General features: G+C 43.5%; 1 protein-coding gene across 2 annotated transcripts in view; it reads right to left on the bottom strand.

Moving 5' to 3' along the window:
• Window positions 1-16,832, bottom strand: part of LOC142290965 (uncharacterized) — a 60,239-nt gene extending 43,407 nt beyond the window's left edge. For both annotated transcript variants that reach the window (XM_075335114.1, XM_075335115.1), the window contains exons 1-3: window positions 16,506-16,832; window positions 12,785-12,957; window positions 12,246-12,645 (exon numbers count right to left, since the gene is read on the bottom strand). In XM_075335114.1, coding sequence (XP_075191229.1) covers window positions 12,246-12,645; window positions 12,785-12,957; window positions 16,506-16,821 — 889 coding nt within the window. In that variant the 5' untranslated portion in view covers window positions 16,822-16,832. The remainder of the gene's footprint in view (window positions 1-12,245; window positions 12,646-12,784; window positions 12,958-16,505) is intronic.
• Between the last annotated feature and the right edge of the window lie 212 nt (window positions 16,833-17,044).

The raw sequence follows: 17,044 nt of genomic DNA, 5'->3' as shown, positions 1-17,044 counted from the left end.
AACAAGCCTATGGCCGGTGTTTATAAGAGACTTCCATATTTGTATACAGTACAGATTAAAATTTTGGACACACCTTCTCATTCAAAGAGTTTTCTTTATTTTCAGGACTCTGAAAATTGTAGATTCACATTGAAGGCATCAAAACTATGAATTAAAACACGTGGAATGAAATGCTTAAAAAAGTGTGAAACAACTGAAAATATGTCTTATATTCTAGGTCAGGGGTGGTGAACCTCCGGATGACGTTTTCTGCGGTCCCTCCCTCTGGCTCCTACATTCTCCCTGTGAGATTGCAGCTATAAGCAGAGTGATGGGGGAGGGGCCTGCACGGCACTAAGGATGCTGTATAGTGCCATGCGTTCTGCCTCTCACCCTCCTGTTCTGTGCACTCTGCCTCTGTGCTCGGCTATTCAGGTCTAGCACCGCAAAGGAGAGCGAAGACGAGAATGAAGCCAGCCCTTGAGCTGAGCTGCTGCATCCATCTTGCATCAGGCAGGAACTTGTGCTGCACCTGATCTTACAGGGCAACTAAGCAGCAGGTACTTATAGCTGAGCTAAGTGTGTTTATATCTAATACATACCACCATATATCAAATGTATTTGTGACTTCAATGTCGAGTATATGTGTGTTGTGTATACGGCATGTGTGTGCTGTGCATACAGTGCGTAATGTATATACGGCGTGTGCTGTGTGTGTGTGCGCTGTGTATATAGAGTGTGTGCTGTGTATATGGCGTGTGCTGTGTGTGCTGTGTATACGGAGTCTGTGCTGTGTATACGGCGTGTGTGTGCTGTGTATACGGAGTGTGTGCTGTGTATACGGCGTGTGTGTTGTGTATACAGAGTGTGTGCTGTGTATACTGAATGTGTGCTGTGTATACAGAGTGTGTGCTCTGTATACGGCGTGTGTGCTGTGTATACGGCGTGTGTGCTGTGTATACGGAATGTGTGCTGTGTATACAGAGTGTGTGCTGTGTATATAGCATGTGTGCTGTGTATATAGCGTGTGTGCTGTGTATATAGCGTGTGTGCTGTGTATATAGCGTGTGTGCTGTGTATATAGCGTGTGTGCTGTGTATACGGCGTGTGTGCTGTGTATACAGAATGTGTGCTGTGTATACAGAGTGTGTGATGTGCATAAAGCGTGTGTGTGCTGTGTTTGTTGTATTTGGCAATTAATAAAGTTTCATATTTTAAGACTTATTGGTATATCTAATTCCTGGTGTGCAGATGTTTACATGCAGAGCTTTTTTCATTCTCCTTATGTGCTGTGTATACGGCATGTTGACTGCTGTGTATACGGCATGTTGACTGCTGTGTATACAGCATATTGACTGCTGTGTATATGGCATGTTGACTGCTGTGTATACGGCATGTTGAATGCTGTGCATGGCTTGTGTGCTGTATACGGCATGTGTGCTGTGTATACGGTGTGTGAGTGCTGTGTACAGTATACAGTATCTCCTGTGCATGTGTACTGTATATGGCCACTGTGTGTTGTGGGTGGTGTACAATATGACCAGTGTATGAAGGCTGTGTGCAGTATACGGCCAGTGTGTCGGGGCTGTGTGCAGTATATGGCCAGTGTGTCGGGGCTGTGTGCAGTATTTGGCCAGTGTGTCGGGGCTGTGTGCAGTATACGGCCAGTGTGTCGGGGCTGTGTGCAATATATGGCCAGTGTGTCGGGGTTGTGTGCAGTATATGGCCAGTGTGTAGGGGCTGTGTGCGGTATACAGCCAGTGTGTTGGGGCTGTGTGCAGTATATGGCAAAGACAAACCTGGAAAAGCAGTTGTGAGAAGCAAACATTACAGCCGCACCAAAGAGAAGCAGCTCCAGCCACCACAGTAGGGGTATAGGGGTGAGTTAATTGTTTGACCAAATATAGCCAGGTCATTTTCAAGTTGATTATTTTTTGTGGCCGCCGAAGGTTGGTAGAATTTCCCAAATGGCCCCCAGCAGTAAAAAGGTTCCCCACCCCTGTTCTAGGTTCTTCAAAGTAGCCACCTTTTGCTTTCATTACTACTTTGCACACTCTTGGCATTCTCTTGATGAGCTTCAAGAGGTAGTCACCGGAAATGGTTTTCTAACAGTCTTGAAGGAGTTCCCAGAGATGCTTAGCACTTGTTGGCCCTTTTGCCTTCATTCTGCAGTCCAGCTCACCCTAAACCATCTCGAATGGGTTCAGGTCTGGTGACAGTGGAGACCAGGTCATCTGGTGTAGCACCCAGGGCCAGATTAAGGTTGGTGGGGGCCCCTGGGCAGAAAATCTGGTGGGGGCCCAATAACGTTAACAATTTTAGCCATAACAGTAGAGCACGCACTGTAGCATTTAGATATAAATACTGCACCTCAGTCTCACATTCCCCCTTCTCAGCATACTGTGCCCTCCTCCATACTGTGCCCTCACACTGGCCACCTTGCTGCCCCTTATCTATACTACCTATGTCCTTCACTATACAGTCACTATACTATGCCCCTCACACTTTTCTTTCCCAATACTGTCTACTTACAATTTTCTCCCACCATACTGCTGCCTCACACTTTCCAATGGTGCCCCCCTGATTGCTGTGCAGGGGCAAATATGCCGCATGCCCCCCAAAGGTACACCCCTGTACAGTGTACAGGAGAATACATGACTGGTATGCGCAGGGCCGGCTCCAGGTTTTTGTAGGCCCTGGGCGAAAGAGTCTCAGTGGGCCCCATCCACACATAGACATGCACAGATACATACACATACAGGCATACGTACACATATATATTTAAAGAGAAATTCACAAAAACACATATAAATAGACATAAAGACACATCATACATGCACACACAGACACATTTTTATATTTTTATATATATTTTTAATATTGGGAAGCCGGCAACAGTCTCATTCACCTCCCTGCTTGTCTCCATCCAACTCCTCCTGGGCATGTGTCTGTGCCACGCTGATTGGTGGCAGTCACTAACAGACATGGCCGCACATAGAGCACACTAACACCGATGTATATACACATCACAAGAGAGGCTGGGGACATACACATTACTGGGGGGCATAAATATTACTAAGGAAAGGGGTATGGAGCAATGGGGGGCATACAGCTCTAGAGGGGGGCAGTGGCTCTGAGGTGGGGGGACAAACAGCTCTGAGGTGGGGGGGTGACATGCAGCTCTTGGGGTATACAGCTCTGGGGTGGAAGGGACATACAACTCTGGGGGTATAGTATTATGCAGCCTCAATATTCCTCCATATAGTATTATGCAGCCCCGATATGGCATTATGCAGCCCCGATATGGCACTATGCAGCCCCCATATGGCACTATGCAGCCCCCATATGGCACTATGCAGCCCCCATATGGCACTATGCAGCCCCCATATTACAATAAGCAGTCCTCATATAGTACAATGCAGACCCATATAGCAGTAGGCACCCTCATGTAGTATACAGCCCCCATATAGCACAATGCAGACCCATATAGCGTTAGGCACCCTCATTCCTATATAGCACAGTGCAGACGCAGATAGCATTAGGCATCCTTACGTAGTACACAGCCCCTATATAGCACAGTGCAGAGCCAATAGCATTAGGAATCCTCACATAGTACACAGCCCCTATATAGCACAGTGCAGACCCTGATAGCATTAGGCATCCTCATGTAGTATACAGCCCCTATATAGCACAGTGCAGAGCCAGATAGCATTAGGCATCCTCATGTATTATCCAGCCCCTATATAGCACAGTGCAGAGCCAGTTAGCATTAGGCACCCTCATGTAGTATACAGCCAGTATATAGCACAGTGCAGAGCCAGATAGCATTAGGCATCTTCATGTATTATACAGCCCCTATATAGCACAGTGCAGAGCCAGTTAGCATTAGGCACCCTCATGTAGTATACAGCCAGTATATAGCACAGTGCAGAGAACCAGATAGCATTAGGCATCCTCATGTAGTGTACAGCCGCCATATCATTTAATGTACCCCCATGGTCGTCTGGCCACAGTGATTGTACATACTCACTTCTCCTCGTCCCCCCGCTGCTCCGGTCTCCTCGGCGCGTCCATTGCTGTCGTTCGACCTATCAGCAGGCGCGCAGTGATGACGTCACCGTGCTCCGCTGCAGAGCTGTCAGAGTGCCAACAGAGACAGTGAGGAGAATCATGAGAGAGAGACGCTCAATCTCATCATTGCTCTCAATTGTATCGGCAACTGCGATGCCGATACAATTGAAAGTGCGATCCTCGGCGGGGGGGAGGCTGGTGACAGCGCTGGCACCGGGCCACCTGACTAGCGGTACGCCACTCCTGCCACCGCGATTGGGCCCCCCGGCAGCTCAGGGCCCGGCATTTGACCGGGTTTACTGTGATACAGACACCAGATGTTATACAATATACACATTATATGCCATCTGATGTGTGTACACAGTATATCACACTGCTCTGTACACTGGATGTGGTATATAATGTACACAGTATATCACACTGCTCTGTACACTGGATGTGGTATACCATGTACACAGTATATCACACTGCTCTGTACACTGGATGTGGTATATAATGTACACAGTATATCACACTGCTCTGTACACTGGATGTGGTATATAATGTACACAGTATATCACACTGCTCTGTACACTGGATGTGGTATACCATGTACACAGTATATCACACTGCTCTGTACACTGGATGTGGTATATAATGTACACAGTAGATCACACTGCTCTGTACACTGGATGTGGTATACCATGTACACAGTATATCACACTACTCTGTACACTGGATGTGGTATATAATGTACACAGTATATCACACTGCTCTGTACACTGGATGTGGTATATAATGTACCCAGTATATCACACTGCTCTGCACACTGGATGTGGTATATAATGTACACAGTATATCACACTGCTCTGTACACTGGATGTGGTATATAATGTACACAGTATATCACACTGCTCTGTACACTGGATGTGGTATATAATGTACACAGTATATCACACTGCTCTGTACACTGGATGTGGTATATAATGTACACAGTATATCACACTGCTCTGTACACTGGATGTGGTATACCATGTACACAGTATATCACACTGCTCTGTACACTGGATGTGGTATACCATGTACACAGTATATCACACTGCTCTGTACACTGGATGTGGTATATAATGTACACAGTATATCACACTGCTCTGTACACTGGATGTGGTATATAATGTACACAGAATATCACACTGCTCTGTACACTGGATGTGGTATATAATGTACACAGTATATCACACTGCTCTGTACACTGGATGTGGTATCCCATGTACACAGTAAATCACACTACTCTGTACACTGGATGTGGTATCCCATGTACACAGTATATCACACTGCTCTGTACACTGGATGTGATATACCATGTACACAGTATATCACACTGCTCTGTACACTGGATGTGGTATATACACAGATATACAATGCCCTGCACTGATCACACCTGGGCCTACAGGACTTCACATATTCTATACAGTATGTAATATGGGCCATATAGTGTAATGTGTGCTGCAGGCTCAGATGTGATCAGTGCAGGATCTGTGTGTAGTGATGTCTCTGCTGAAGATCAGTGTGAGTTATTGCAGGGGAGGGATGAGGCTGAAGACCCGGCACTGACAGCCCGACCTGATCTGCAGCAGGTCACACTCCTGCAATAACTCACACTGGTCCTGCCGGCAGAGCTGCCGCTGACACTATGGAATCCCGTCCTGCTCCCTCCTCACTGCAGCCTCCTGCCCGGCACCATGATGGATGACGTCACACTCACGATCATCCACCGAGGCCTCTGCTCCGGTCCTCCCACAAGCTCCTGTACGGCACGAAGAAGCAGCAGCAGGCGCGCGGTGACGTCATCCTTGCAGACTCAGCCCACACAGCATGCAGTGGGCGTGTCTGCAACACAGTGACAGCCGGATTGAAATTCTTTAAAGGTACAGTGTGGTCCTGAACCTTAATAAAATGGCGCCCACACTGATGGTGGTGGGGGCCCCCTCAGAAGCTCTTGTGGTGGGGGCCCCTGGGCTGAAGCCCCGCCTGCCCCGCCTATAATCCGGCCCTGGTAGCACCCCATCACTCCCCTTCTTGGTCAAATAGCCCTTACATAGCCTGGAGGTGTGTTTGGGGTCATTGTCCTGTTGAAAAATAAATGATGGTCCAACTAAACGCAAACCGGAGGGAATAGCACACCACTGCAAGATGCTGTGGTAGCCATGCTGGTTCTGTATGCCTTCAATTTTGAATAAATCCCCAACAGTGTCACCAGCAATGCACCCCCACACCATCACACCTCCTCCTCCATGCTTCACGGTGGGAACCAGCCATGTAGAGTCCATCCGATCACCTTTTCTACAAAGACACAGTGGTTGGATCCAAAGATCTCAAATTTGGACTCATCAGACCAAAGCACAGATTTCCACTAGTCTAATGTCCATTCCTTGTGTTGTTTAGCCCAAACAAGTCTCCTCTGCTTGTTTCTTGTCCTTATCAGTTGTTTCCAAGCAGCTATTTTACCATGAAGGCCTGCTGCACAAAGTCTCCTCTTAATAGTTGTTCTAAAGATGAGAAGGTGTGTCCAAACTTTTGGTCTGTACTGTATATTTCTGATTTCTACCATATACAGCAATGTTATAGCATTTTTGTATTTAGAACAAATGATCAGACCATTCCAGGGATTTTTAAATGCAGTATAAAGTAGAAATTAAAAAAAAAAATAATAAAAAAAAATATTATACTAAAATTTTTCCCCCTTTTACCACATTTTGCACCAGAGCCTGTTTTTGCCTTCCTGACCGGGCCAATGTTTTAATTTCTGACCAATGTCACTTTGACAGATTACAACTCTGGAACACTTCAATGGATCTCAGTGATTCTGAGATGTTTTTTTTCATGACATATTGTACTTTAGGATAGTGGTATAATTAAGAAAAAATCTTTAGTGTTTATATGTGAAAATATCGCAAATCTGGCGAAAATTTGGAAAATTTTGCAGTTTTTAAACTTTTAATTTTTATACCCTTAAAGCAAAAAGTTATGTCACACAAAATAGTTAATAAATAACATTTCCCACATTTCTACCTTACATCAGCACAATTTTTGCAACATAACTTTTTTTTTGGATAAAATAGAGGGATGGACATAATAATCCTTAACCCCAATGAAGTATCAGGGCACCGACAACAGAATGCACAACAAGCATATAAACAAGGAAATCTCCGCAGATAAACTGTAATGCCTGCCTGGATCCACAGACTCAGACGGGCTGTAAAGGATAGGCTAGAGGGAAGCCACTCACCAAGCAGGACCCCCAGAACCCTGAAAACCTTTAACCCCTATAAAGAGATTTGGAATTACTCAGGGCCCTGGAGATCACTAACTGTGGAATGGTGCAGTCTGAGAGAGTAGTCATCAGGAAGGGTCAAAACAGGAATTGCGTAACAGGGACAGAATCGGCAGGCAAGGACGTAATAAGAAACAAGCAGAGGTCAAAACCGGATCGGGCAGCGAGGTACAAAAACAGCAGGCAGAAGGGTAGTCAGGAAACAAGCGGTAATCAGCACACAAAATCACAGAACAGGACGAAACAGGAGCCAGAATTTTCAGAACTATCTCTGGCAGAGGTTAGCAGACAGGAGAGGCATTAGAAAGGGTGTAGTGTCTTTACATAGGCTGTAGCTGAAGGATGGTACTTCAGCTGGGAGACACCTGCTATCTACAGTCAGCCAGTGGCACTGCAGATCCCCATGAAACCCAGACCAGTGGATGAGCGGAGCCTGCGCCCACCGGCGCCGCTGGCATCGACTCCTCTCCCATCACCAGCACTATCCACGGCAGGAACACGGCGTCGCCTGGTGATTGGAGTAGAAGTCGATGGAGCGGACTCCGGTGGTGACGTAACATACACAATATAATCCAAAACACACACAACACCAGGCTGCAGAGCCTCACCCCAAAGGCAACATGGCAGTAAGCCAATAGAAGGCACACAAAAAAAAATCTACTGCAGTTTCTTATTGTAATATATCTTTTGCATTGTTAATCTCATTGCCTGTGTTGTATTTAGTCCATAAGTCTTATTATTCATTTTGTATACCCTCTATGAACTTACTGCCACATTACCCCAAAGATGAGGCTCCACAGCCACACTGCCCCGGCCATACACCAACTGTGAATTCCATCATCCATGCCCCGACACTTTATTGGGGATAAGTACAGGATTACTATGTGAACCAACACATTTTTATTGAAATTTTTAAACAATGATAACAACAATATATTCACATAGAATACCATTTTGAAAACCGTTACACAGCAATGACATTTCATGTAGAAATTCAAAGAAAAAGAAAAGAAAACAATATTATAGAGTACGTAAATGTACACTAAAAAAACTAACTATTTATATAGAAGTATCAGAAAACCATGGCATTATATAACATAGCAGTAATACTTCATGTTAAGAACAAAAGATACACAATGTATAACACTAGACCTAAACTAATCCCTTCTGATCTAAAAAAGTATTTATGTTAACAGTCCAAGGTTCCCATTTTTATAGTACTTTGTCTATTCCATAACCTTTTTTTTCATGAGGAAGTTAGAAGGGTTCAAAGGTCATCAGCAATTTCTCATTTTTCCAAAATAATTTACAAAGCAATTTGTTTTAGGGACCACATCATATTTGAAGTGACTTTGAGAGGCCTAGGTAACAGAAAATACCCAAAAGTGCCATCATCCTAAAAACTGCACCACTCACACTGCTCAAAAACACATCCAAAAAGTTTATTAACCCTTCAGAGGCTTCACAGGAACTAAAGCAACGTGGGAAGAAAAAATGAAAATTTTACTTTTTTCCCACAATTTTATTTTAGCCTCACAATTTGCATTTTCACAAGGCTAAAAGGAGAAAATGGACCATACAATTTGTTGTGCAATTTCTCCTGAGTACGCTGATGCCTCATATGTGGTGGAAATCAACTGTTTGGATGGCAGAGCTCGGAAGGGAAGGAGGGCCATTTGAATTTTTGAAAGCAATGGAGCTCACCCACAGCTGACCTCATTTTGGAAACTAGACCGCTCGAAGATTATTTCTAGATGTTTGGTGAGCACCTGGAACCCCTGGGACTTCACAGACGTTTATAACGTTGAGCCGTGAAAATAAAAAAACAAATTTTTACTACACAATTGTTTCTTAAACCAGATAGCTTTTTTTAATAAGGGTATAAGGAAAAAATACACCAAAACATTTATTGTGCAATTTCTCCTGAGTACACTAATACCTCATATGTAGTGGAATTTTATTGTTTGGGCGCCTGGCAGGCCTCGGAAGGGAAGGAGCGCCAATTGTCTGGGATAGATAGTGGACACCATGTCGCATTTAGAAAGCCATGTGAGGTCTTATTTTTTTGCGGGTCGCGTTGAAGTTTCTATTGGTACTATTTTTGGGCACATAATAATTTTAAATCATTTTTTATTCTCACTTTTTTGGTAGGTAGAATTAACTTGAAACAGCAATTCAGGAATTGCTGTTTGCGATTTTTATTTTTTACGCTGTGCACTGTTTGGTAAAAGTAACAACACAGGTTTATTTTTTGGATCAGTACGGTTAAAGTGATACCACATTTATATATTTTTTTTATGTTTTGCTGCTTTTACATAATAAAAACAATTTTTTCAAAAAAAGAATTTGGGGGGGCATTGCTGTATTCTCAGATCTATCATTTTTTTGATCTTCCACTGATAGAGCTGTGTGGCAGCTTGTTTTTTGCGGGACAAGATGTAGATTTTTGGTAATTCCATTTTTCTGTATGTTGAACTTTTTGATTGTGTTTTATTCCACTTTTTTTCTGTAGTGTGATGAAAAAGCATTTTTTGCCGCATTTTTTTTTCAAACTGTTCCCTGATGGGGTTACATATTGGGACAGTTTTGTAGATCAGGTCAGGCCAGACATGGCAATACTAAATACGTGTACTTTTTTTTTTTTTTTGCTTATTTGAGCATTTTTGTTTTTATATAAATAAATGTATTTTTTTTATATTTTTTTCATTTTTGTGACTTTTGTTTACATTTTGCAAGTTGTTTTTTTTTACTTTTATTAACTTTTTTACGAACTCACTATATGGGACGTTAACTTTTCTTAGTCTGATCGCTGGTATAATGCATTATACAGTCGGTGTCAGGCTGCAGATTGCCTGTCAGACTCTGCTGCAGGCTGGGTCTCACAGGCCACCATACATGGCAGACCCGGAGGTCATCATGTGATTTCCAGCTGCCGTGACAACCCTCGGCTCCCCCGTGATTATGAGAAGTAAGAGAAAAAGCTCACAGCTCCTCTCTATCTTCTATGTGCCGCAATTGCTCTTGATCGTGGCACATAGAAGATTGCAAAGGGTTAACATCATCTGGACCTGATCCAATAAAGTCCCGATGATGTCTCCAGGCAGATCTACCATTCTGCACCAGAATCCCAGCAATTGCGGCGTGCAGAGGGTCGCAATCTGCTCCTGATCACTGACCATAATTATACGTCGGCTCTGCACAAAGCCCAGCCAGTGCCGACGTATATTTACAGTCGACGGTCTTGAAGCTATTAAAATGTAAAGGGGGCTTTACACGCTATGATATCGTTAATGTTTTATCGTTGGGGTCACGTCATTAGTGACGCACATCCGGCGTCATTAACGTTATTGTAGCGTGTGACACTTATGTGCGACCTAAAATGATCGCAAAAGTGGCAAAAATCATTTGCCGTGGAGAGGTCGTCCTAAAACAAAAAATCGTTCACCTCTCCTTAGCGATGTTGTTCCTCGTTCCTGCGCCAGCACACATCGCTGTGTGTGACACCGCAGGAGCGAGGAACGTCTCCTTACCTGCCTCCACCGGCAATGCGTAAGGAAGGAGGTGGGCGGGATGTTATGTCCCGCTCATCTCTGCCCCTCCACTTTGATTGGCCGGCCGCTTAGTGACGTCGCGGTAACGTCGCTGTGACGCCAAACGCACCTCCCCCTTGAGGGAGGATTGTGTGGCAGTCACAGCAACGCCACCGACCAGGTAAGTGCGTGTGACGCTGCTGTAGCAATAATGTTCGCTACAGCAGTGATCAGACGATATCGCATGTGTGACGGGGGCGGGTGCTTTCGCGCTCGATATCGCTAGCAATTGCTAGCGATATTGTAGCGTGTAAAGTCCCCTTTGGAACTAAAAAAAAATTCATTAAAAGTACACACATTTTGTGACGCTGCTTTCGTAAAAGTCCAATCTATCAAAAAATAAAACTAATTTAAGTGGTAAACAGCTCATTGAGAAACAAAATCAAAACTGAAGAACTGCAGTTTTTTGTCCCCCGCAACAATAGAAAAAATGTAATAACAGGCAATCAAAACATTGAGTATTCCTCCAAATAATATCAACAAAAGATTGGCTTGTGATTAAAAAAACAAGTCCTCACACAGCTCTATATTCCAGAAATTGAAACCATTACAGGTCTTGGAATATCACAACACAAGCAAAATTTCTTTTTCAAATTTCTGAATTTATTTTCACCACTTAAATAAAACAAAAATTATAAATGTTTGGTATCTACGTAATCATAGTGACTTGAAGAAATATATTACCAGGTAAGTTTTATAGTAAAATGGATGCTATAAATAAAAAATGCTAAAAACGTTTGCAGAATTTAACTTTTTTTGCAATTTCGCACTTGGATTTTTTTTTCCCAATTACCATTACATCATATGATAAAATGGGTGATATCACTCAAAAGCATAACTCAGCACAAAACAAACAAGCCCTCATATGGCTATATTAACAGAAAAACAAAAAAGTTATGGCTCTTGGAATAAGGGGGGAAAAAAAATAGAGCGCAAAAATGAAAAAAAAAAAGCCTGTTCCTTGTGGGGTTAAGGTGATGAGGCAAGCCAACATTGTGTCTATATGATAATTATAAGGCAATTGACTAAAGTGTGTAAATATTATAAAATATTTATGATCTTAAAAAGAATAAACCTCACAATAATTAGAAAAGAACAGATACAGATAACGCTTCTCAATAATAATAATAATAATAATAATAATAATAATATTTACTTTGGCTATATACTTTTATATACAACATATAGTATAACATGCACTTTTTAATACATAACCATCCCATTTACTAGTTGATTACTACTATATAAGGCACAAGCCCAGTAGTATATAAGGCACATGCCCAGCATCTCACCTGCCCGTATGCACACTGTACATTTCTTCATAGTGACCGTACCGGCCAGGGAGAATAAGTCTGCGGTGTCCAGTAACTGTAGCAGTTTCCGGCCACCTGCCTTTTCCTGTTCATTCAGCCCCACGATTTCCGTATTTTGGAAATTATACGGTGGATAATCACTTTTGTTTGAACTTTTACATGTAGTAAAAATAGAAGAGAACGGCAGATCATTGTTAAAGCTCCAAGGTGTCGGAGCTCCAAAATTTGATGTTTTGCTGTCATCTTCATGGGACCTTTCCTTCATGGATGATTTCAGTGTATGAAAATAGAATGGATTTGGGGAATCGGGATCAGAATCTTCCTGTCGTTGTGTTATTGATGATGGAATAACAGCTCCAGTTATTGGTTTACAGGAATCCTGCAACATCGGAGAAAGCAATATTCTAGTATCTTAGGAAATAATTTAGGTTACTTAGCAAATACATTTTAAAAAAAACCCACAAATTAAAACTTTTTGTTTGGTTGGGTTTTTTTTTGTACAAATCTCTCCTACTGACCAAATTATTCCAATATGTAAGAGTTTTCTGGATAACTTCAGCCTTCGTGTATCTTGATAGGAGAGGAATGCCCTCATTTTTTAGGTAAGCAGCAATGATGTCACGGAGAACTTTTCTACGGTTTAAGAGCTCATAGGCGCTGTGACTGTTCTGTACTATGGATTCAATTGCCTCTAATAAAAGAACAAAGAACAAGTTTAATACAATCTTTATTTTTTCATTTTCCATACCACAATATTAAAAAAAGTTATTTCAATTTTCATACTGAACACTTGGCATTATACCAGATGTAATGCTTCAGGTTTTGATTCGGTGACCCTGTGTTGTGTGCTCAGCTTCCTTCTCCACTGAGCCACAGAAGTTTCAGTCTCAGTTTCAGTGCTGATTATCTTTTACCTTTGTTTCATTCAATTCAGTCAACAGGTGTTTTCAATTGTCATTTAGTCTGCCTTGTCACACTACGGTTATGGCTATTTATACCTTCACCATGCTGGTTTTCCCTGTTAGCAATATTCCAATGTGGATCCTGTTTGGAGTTCCAGCCATACTGCCAAGGATTTATGCTAGTCAGATTTACCTGATAACCCAGCTAGATTTATTATCCTTGCTGTGACATCTAGCTATCCTACTCCTTTCTCCTCACAATAGTTAGGTAATAGGAGGTTATTCTTTCCTGCAGTAAGAACTTTACTTTTTCCATTTGTTTTGTGTTTTCTCACTTTGGGAGCTCTTTTATCTCAGCACACCTTCCTTAGTCAGGGTTGTAGTGCTCTGCATCTCTCACAAGTGCCTAAAGAGGTACGAAGTACACTTGACAGCTTTTTAGGCAGCCAGGGCCGAGTTGTCATCTCCTAGTTTGCAGTTAGAGTTATTCCAGCCTGCGCAGGTGCACCAGGGACTGTACTCCTAGAACCATTAGCCTGTACAGGAATCAGTTGAGTTATATCCAGTAGTTTAGAGATAAGCCCTATTTTCCCTTGTGAGTTACCATGGGTGCATAACATCAGACTTATTATTTCCTGTTCTGTAATAATGATTTTTCAGCAGTTTCATTATCATCTTAGGCAGGGTTACAGTGACTGGTAACGTCTCTATACAGTGTGTCCACCCATATCCTGTCCACCGCCATTAACTTGAGAACCGCGGCAGCTATAGGCATAGAAGTGGTGTCTAGGTATAGTAAATTAGCCATGCGCTACGCAATGAAACCACATATAGCGCCACCTGGTGGAAAACAACAGAGTTAGCATTTTTATCTCAAAAACGGAATGAGATAGAGAAAAAAAGTGAATTCAAAAATTGTAGGGCATCATCAATTCAATGTGAATCGACACCTTGCAAACAGAAATGCTATAATATGAAACCCATGACCCACCCCAAAACATTGAATGCTGGTCACGCATATGGCGCTCACTTAACTTTGATGCTCAAAGTGGCCACCATCAGGTGCAATGCACATCTGGCCTCTGGACAGCATACTGTATCTTGCTGCACGTTGTGCAATATGGTAGGTGACACGTTTGCACAAGCATCTTTGATACATCATCGTAGGTCCTGAAATGTTGGTGGAGGGGTCGCATACACCTGCTGTTTGATGTGACCTCACAGAAAGAAGTTCAATGGGGTCAGGTCAGGTGAGTGTGGAGGCCACTCCACGCAGCCACCATACCCAATAACTTGTAGGAAGGTCTCCATGAGGTATCGCTTCACGTCCGCAGCCTTGTGAGTTTTACACGTTCTAATCATAGCATTTCTGTATGCAAGGTGTCGATTCATATTGAATTGATGATGCCCTACAACTTTGTAATTCACTTTTTTTCTCTATCTCGTTCCGTTTTCGAGATAAAAATGCTAGCTCTGTTGTTTTCTACCAGGTGGTGCTATAGGTTGTTTAATTGCGTAGCGCATGGCTACTTTACTATACCTAGAAACTACTTCTATGCCTATAGTTGCCGCCGTTCTCAAGTTAATGGCAGTAGAGAGGATATGGGTGGACACACTGTATACAGAAGACAACATAAAATCCATCATTCTGCATAGATGATTGTCACAAGTCACCTCAACACATCCCTGTAAAGTGAACTTTGCCCAGATCACAGCATTCCCAGAAAGTACTTGTATCGACGTCAGTTGGGTGTGAACCAGTCTGTTGGTGTTTATGTTTATATGAGTGCTGAAAAGAACAGCAAGTGTGTATCTAAAATTAGGCCTAATGGACAATGTGAAAATTGCAGAAAAGTTTCAAAAAGCATTGACAAGCTGTGATACTTGCACCATGCAGGGTGCCCAAACTTTTGCATAGGCCCATTTTCCTTTTTTTAATTTAAAAATGTAAAGGCTGAAAACATATAAATTTTTTTGCCTAAAATACAAAGGAAATGTGTCATCTTAAACTTACCGTATTTTTCGGACCATAAGACGCACTTTTTTTCCCCCAAATGTTGGGTGAAAGTGGGGGGTGCGTCATATGGTCTGAATATAGGGCTGTGGCCGGGAATGAGAGTGCTGCGGGTCATCGGCGGCACGAGCAGGCTATAGGAGCGCCTGCCGTGACCATGTGGGCCTGCTCATTTAATATGCACACCAATCATCCCGCTCATCATCCCTCAGCGCTGAATCCAGCGCTGACAGGTGGGCGGTATGATGGGCGGGGGATGAACGCATATACAGCCTGCCGTGATCACCCCTGGCAACTACAGCCTGGAGTGATCATGTGCGGCTGCATTCACTGATCCCCGCACATCATCATCAGCACGGGGGGCAGTGAATAAGTACAGTACACTCACCGGCCACTTCCGTGCAGCATCGCAATCTCCTCCAGTCTGCCAGTCAGCTGATCTGTGTAGAGAGCGGTGAGCACAGCGATGACGTCATCGCTGTGCGCGCCGCTAGTCACGCAGGTCAGCTGACCGGCAGACGGGAGGACATCGTGAAGCTGCAGGGAAGTGACCGTGACTGCTCCACACAAAACAGCTGCGCTGCTGCCGCCACAGACAGGGGGAGGAGCAATGCTGCATGGAGCGAGGAAAGGTGAGTATAAATGTTTATTTTTTTATGTGATACAGGATACAAGCCATATACCAGGATGGGGGTATATAGAAGGATAAGGGCATACACAAGGATGGCAGTATATATCAGGATGGCAGTATATATCCGGATGGAGGCATATAGCAGGATGGGGGTATATAGCAGGATGGGGTATATAACAGGATAAGAACATATACAAGGATGGCAGTACATATCAGGATGGGGGCATATAGCAGAATGGGGGTATATAGCAGGATGCCAGTATATAGCAGGATAAGGGCTTATACCTGGATGGGGTACATACACAAGGCAGGAGGATTATTACCAGGATGGGGTAGCTTAGTAGAGAATTTGGGGACATTACCCCCATAACAGTGTCAGCAGCAGATCCTCGCCCCATAACGGTGTGTTATTTTTTGCTTAAAATTTTATTTTCCCCCTCTAAAACAAGGGTGCGTATTATGGTCCGGTGCGTCTTATAGTCCGAAAAATACGGTATGCCTTTTAGAGATGATTTCATCTTCAACTTGCTTTTCTGTTCACAAGAACAGTAATTTTGACCAGGGCTGCCGAAAATTTTACATACCAGTGTACACCCTTATATATTCTTATATGACATACACTTACTAATACATATATATGTCCAATATTGTACTCGATAATCAGTATGTGAAACACATGCCCAGCATCTCACCTGCCCGTGTACACACTGGAGATTTCTTCGCAGTGACAGTGCCAGCCAGGGAGAATAAGTCTTTTGTTGCCAGTAGCTCCAGCAGCCTCCTGCTGCCCGCCCTTTCCTGTGCATTGAGACCCCTGAACATCGCCAGATCTTTGAAATCAAGAAAAGAGGAAGAGAACCGCAGCTCATTGTCAGAGCTCCACGTTGTCAGGGCTCCAAGACTGGCAGTTTTGCTGTCATCTTCCAGGGGGGTTTGTGTGGACAACTTATAGGTATGAGAATAATTTGGATGAGAGGAATCAGAAGGAGAATCTTTCTGTCGTTGCATTATTGAAAAGGGAATTGGGCGTGGCCTGCTTGCTAATGGCACCGGTCACCTAGCTGCTGAGCTCCAGCCACCTCGACTCCTAACCGGCTCACTGCGGCTCACCAGTGGCACCAATCTCTCTGCACACGGGGGGAAAGTGCTGCGGAGGTACCCAGGAACGTGGCATGCCAAGGGGAAAGTCCCAGAAGAAGCCGTCCCCGGCGAAAGTTACAGACTTCTTCTC

This window comes from Anomaloglossus baeobatrachus, chromosome 2 (genome assembly GCF_048569485.1).
Source record: "Anomaloglossus baeobatrachus isolate aAnoBae1 chromosome 2, aAnoBae1.hap1, whole genome shotgun sequence".
Lineage (NCBI taxonomy): Eukaryota > Metazoa > Chordata > Amphibia > Anura > Aromobatidae > Anomaloglossus > Anomaloglossus baeobatrachus.
The sequence above is the reverse complement of the archived record's forward strand: the minus strand, read 5'-3'. Positions and strand labels throughout refer to the sequence as shown.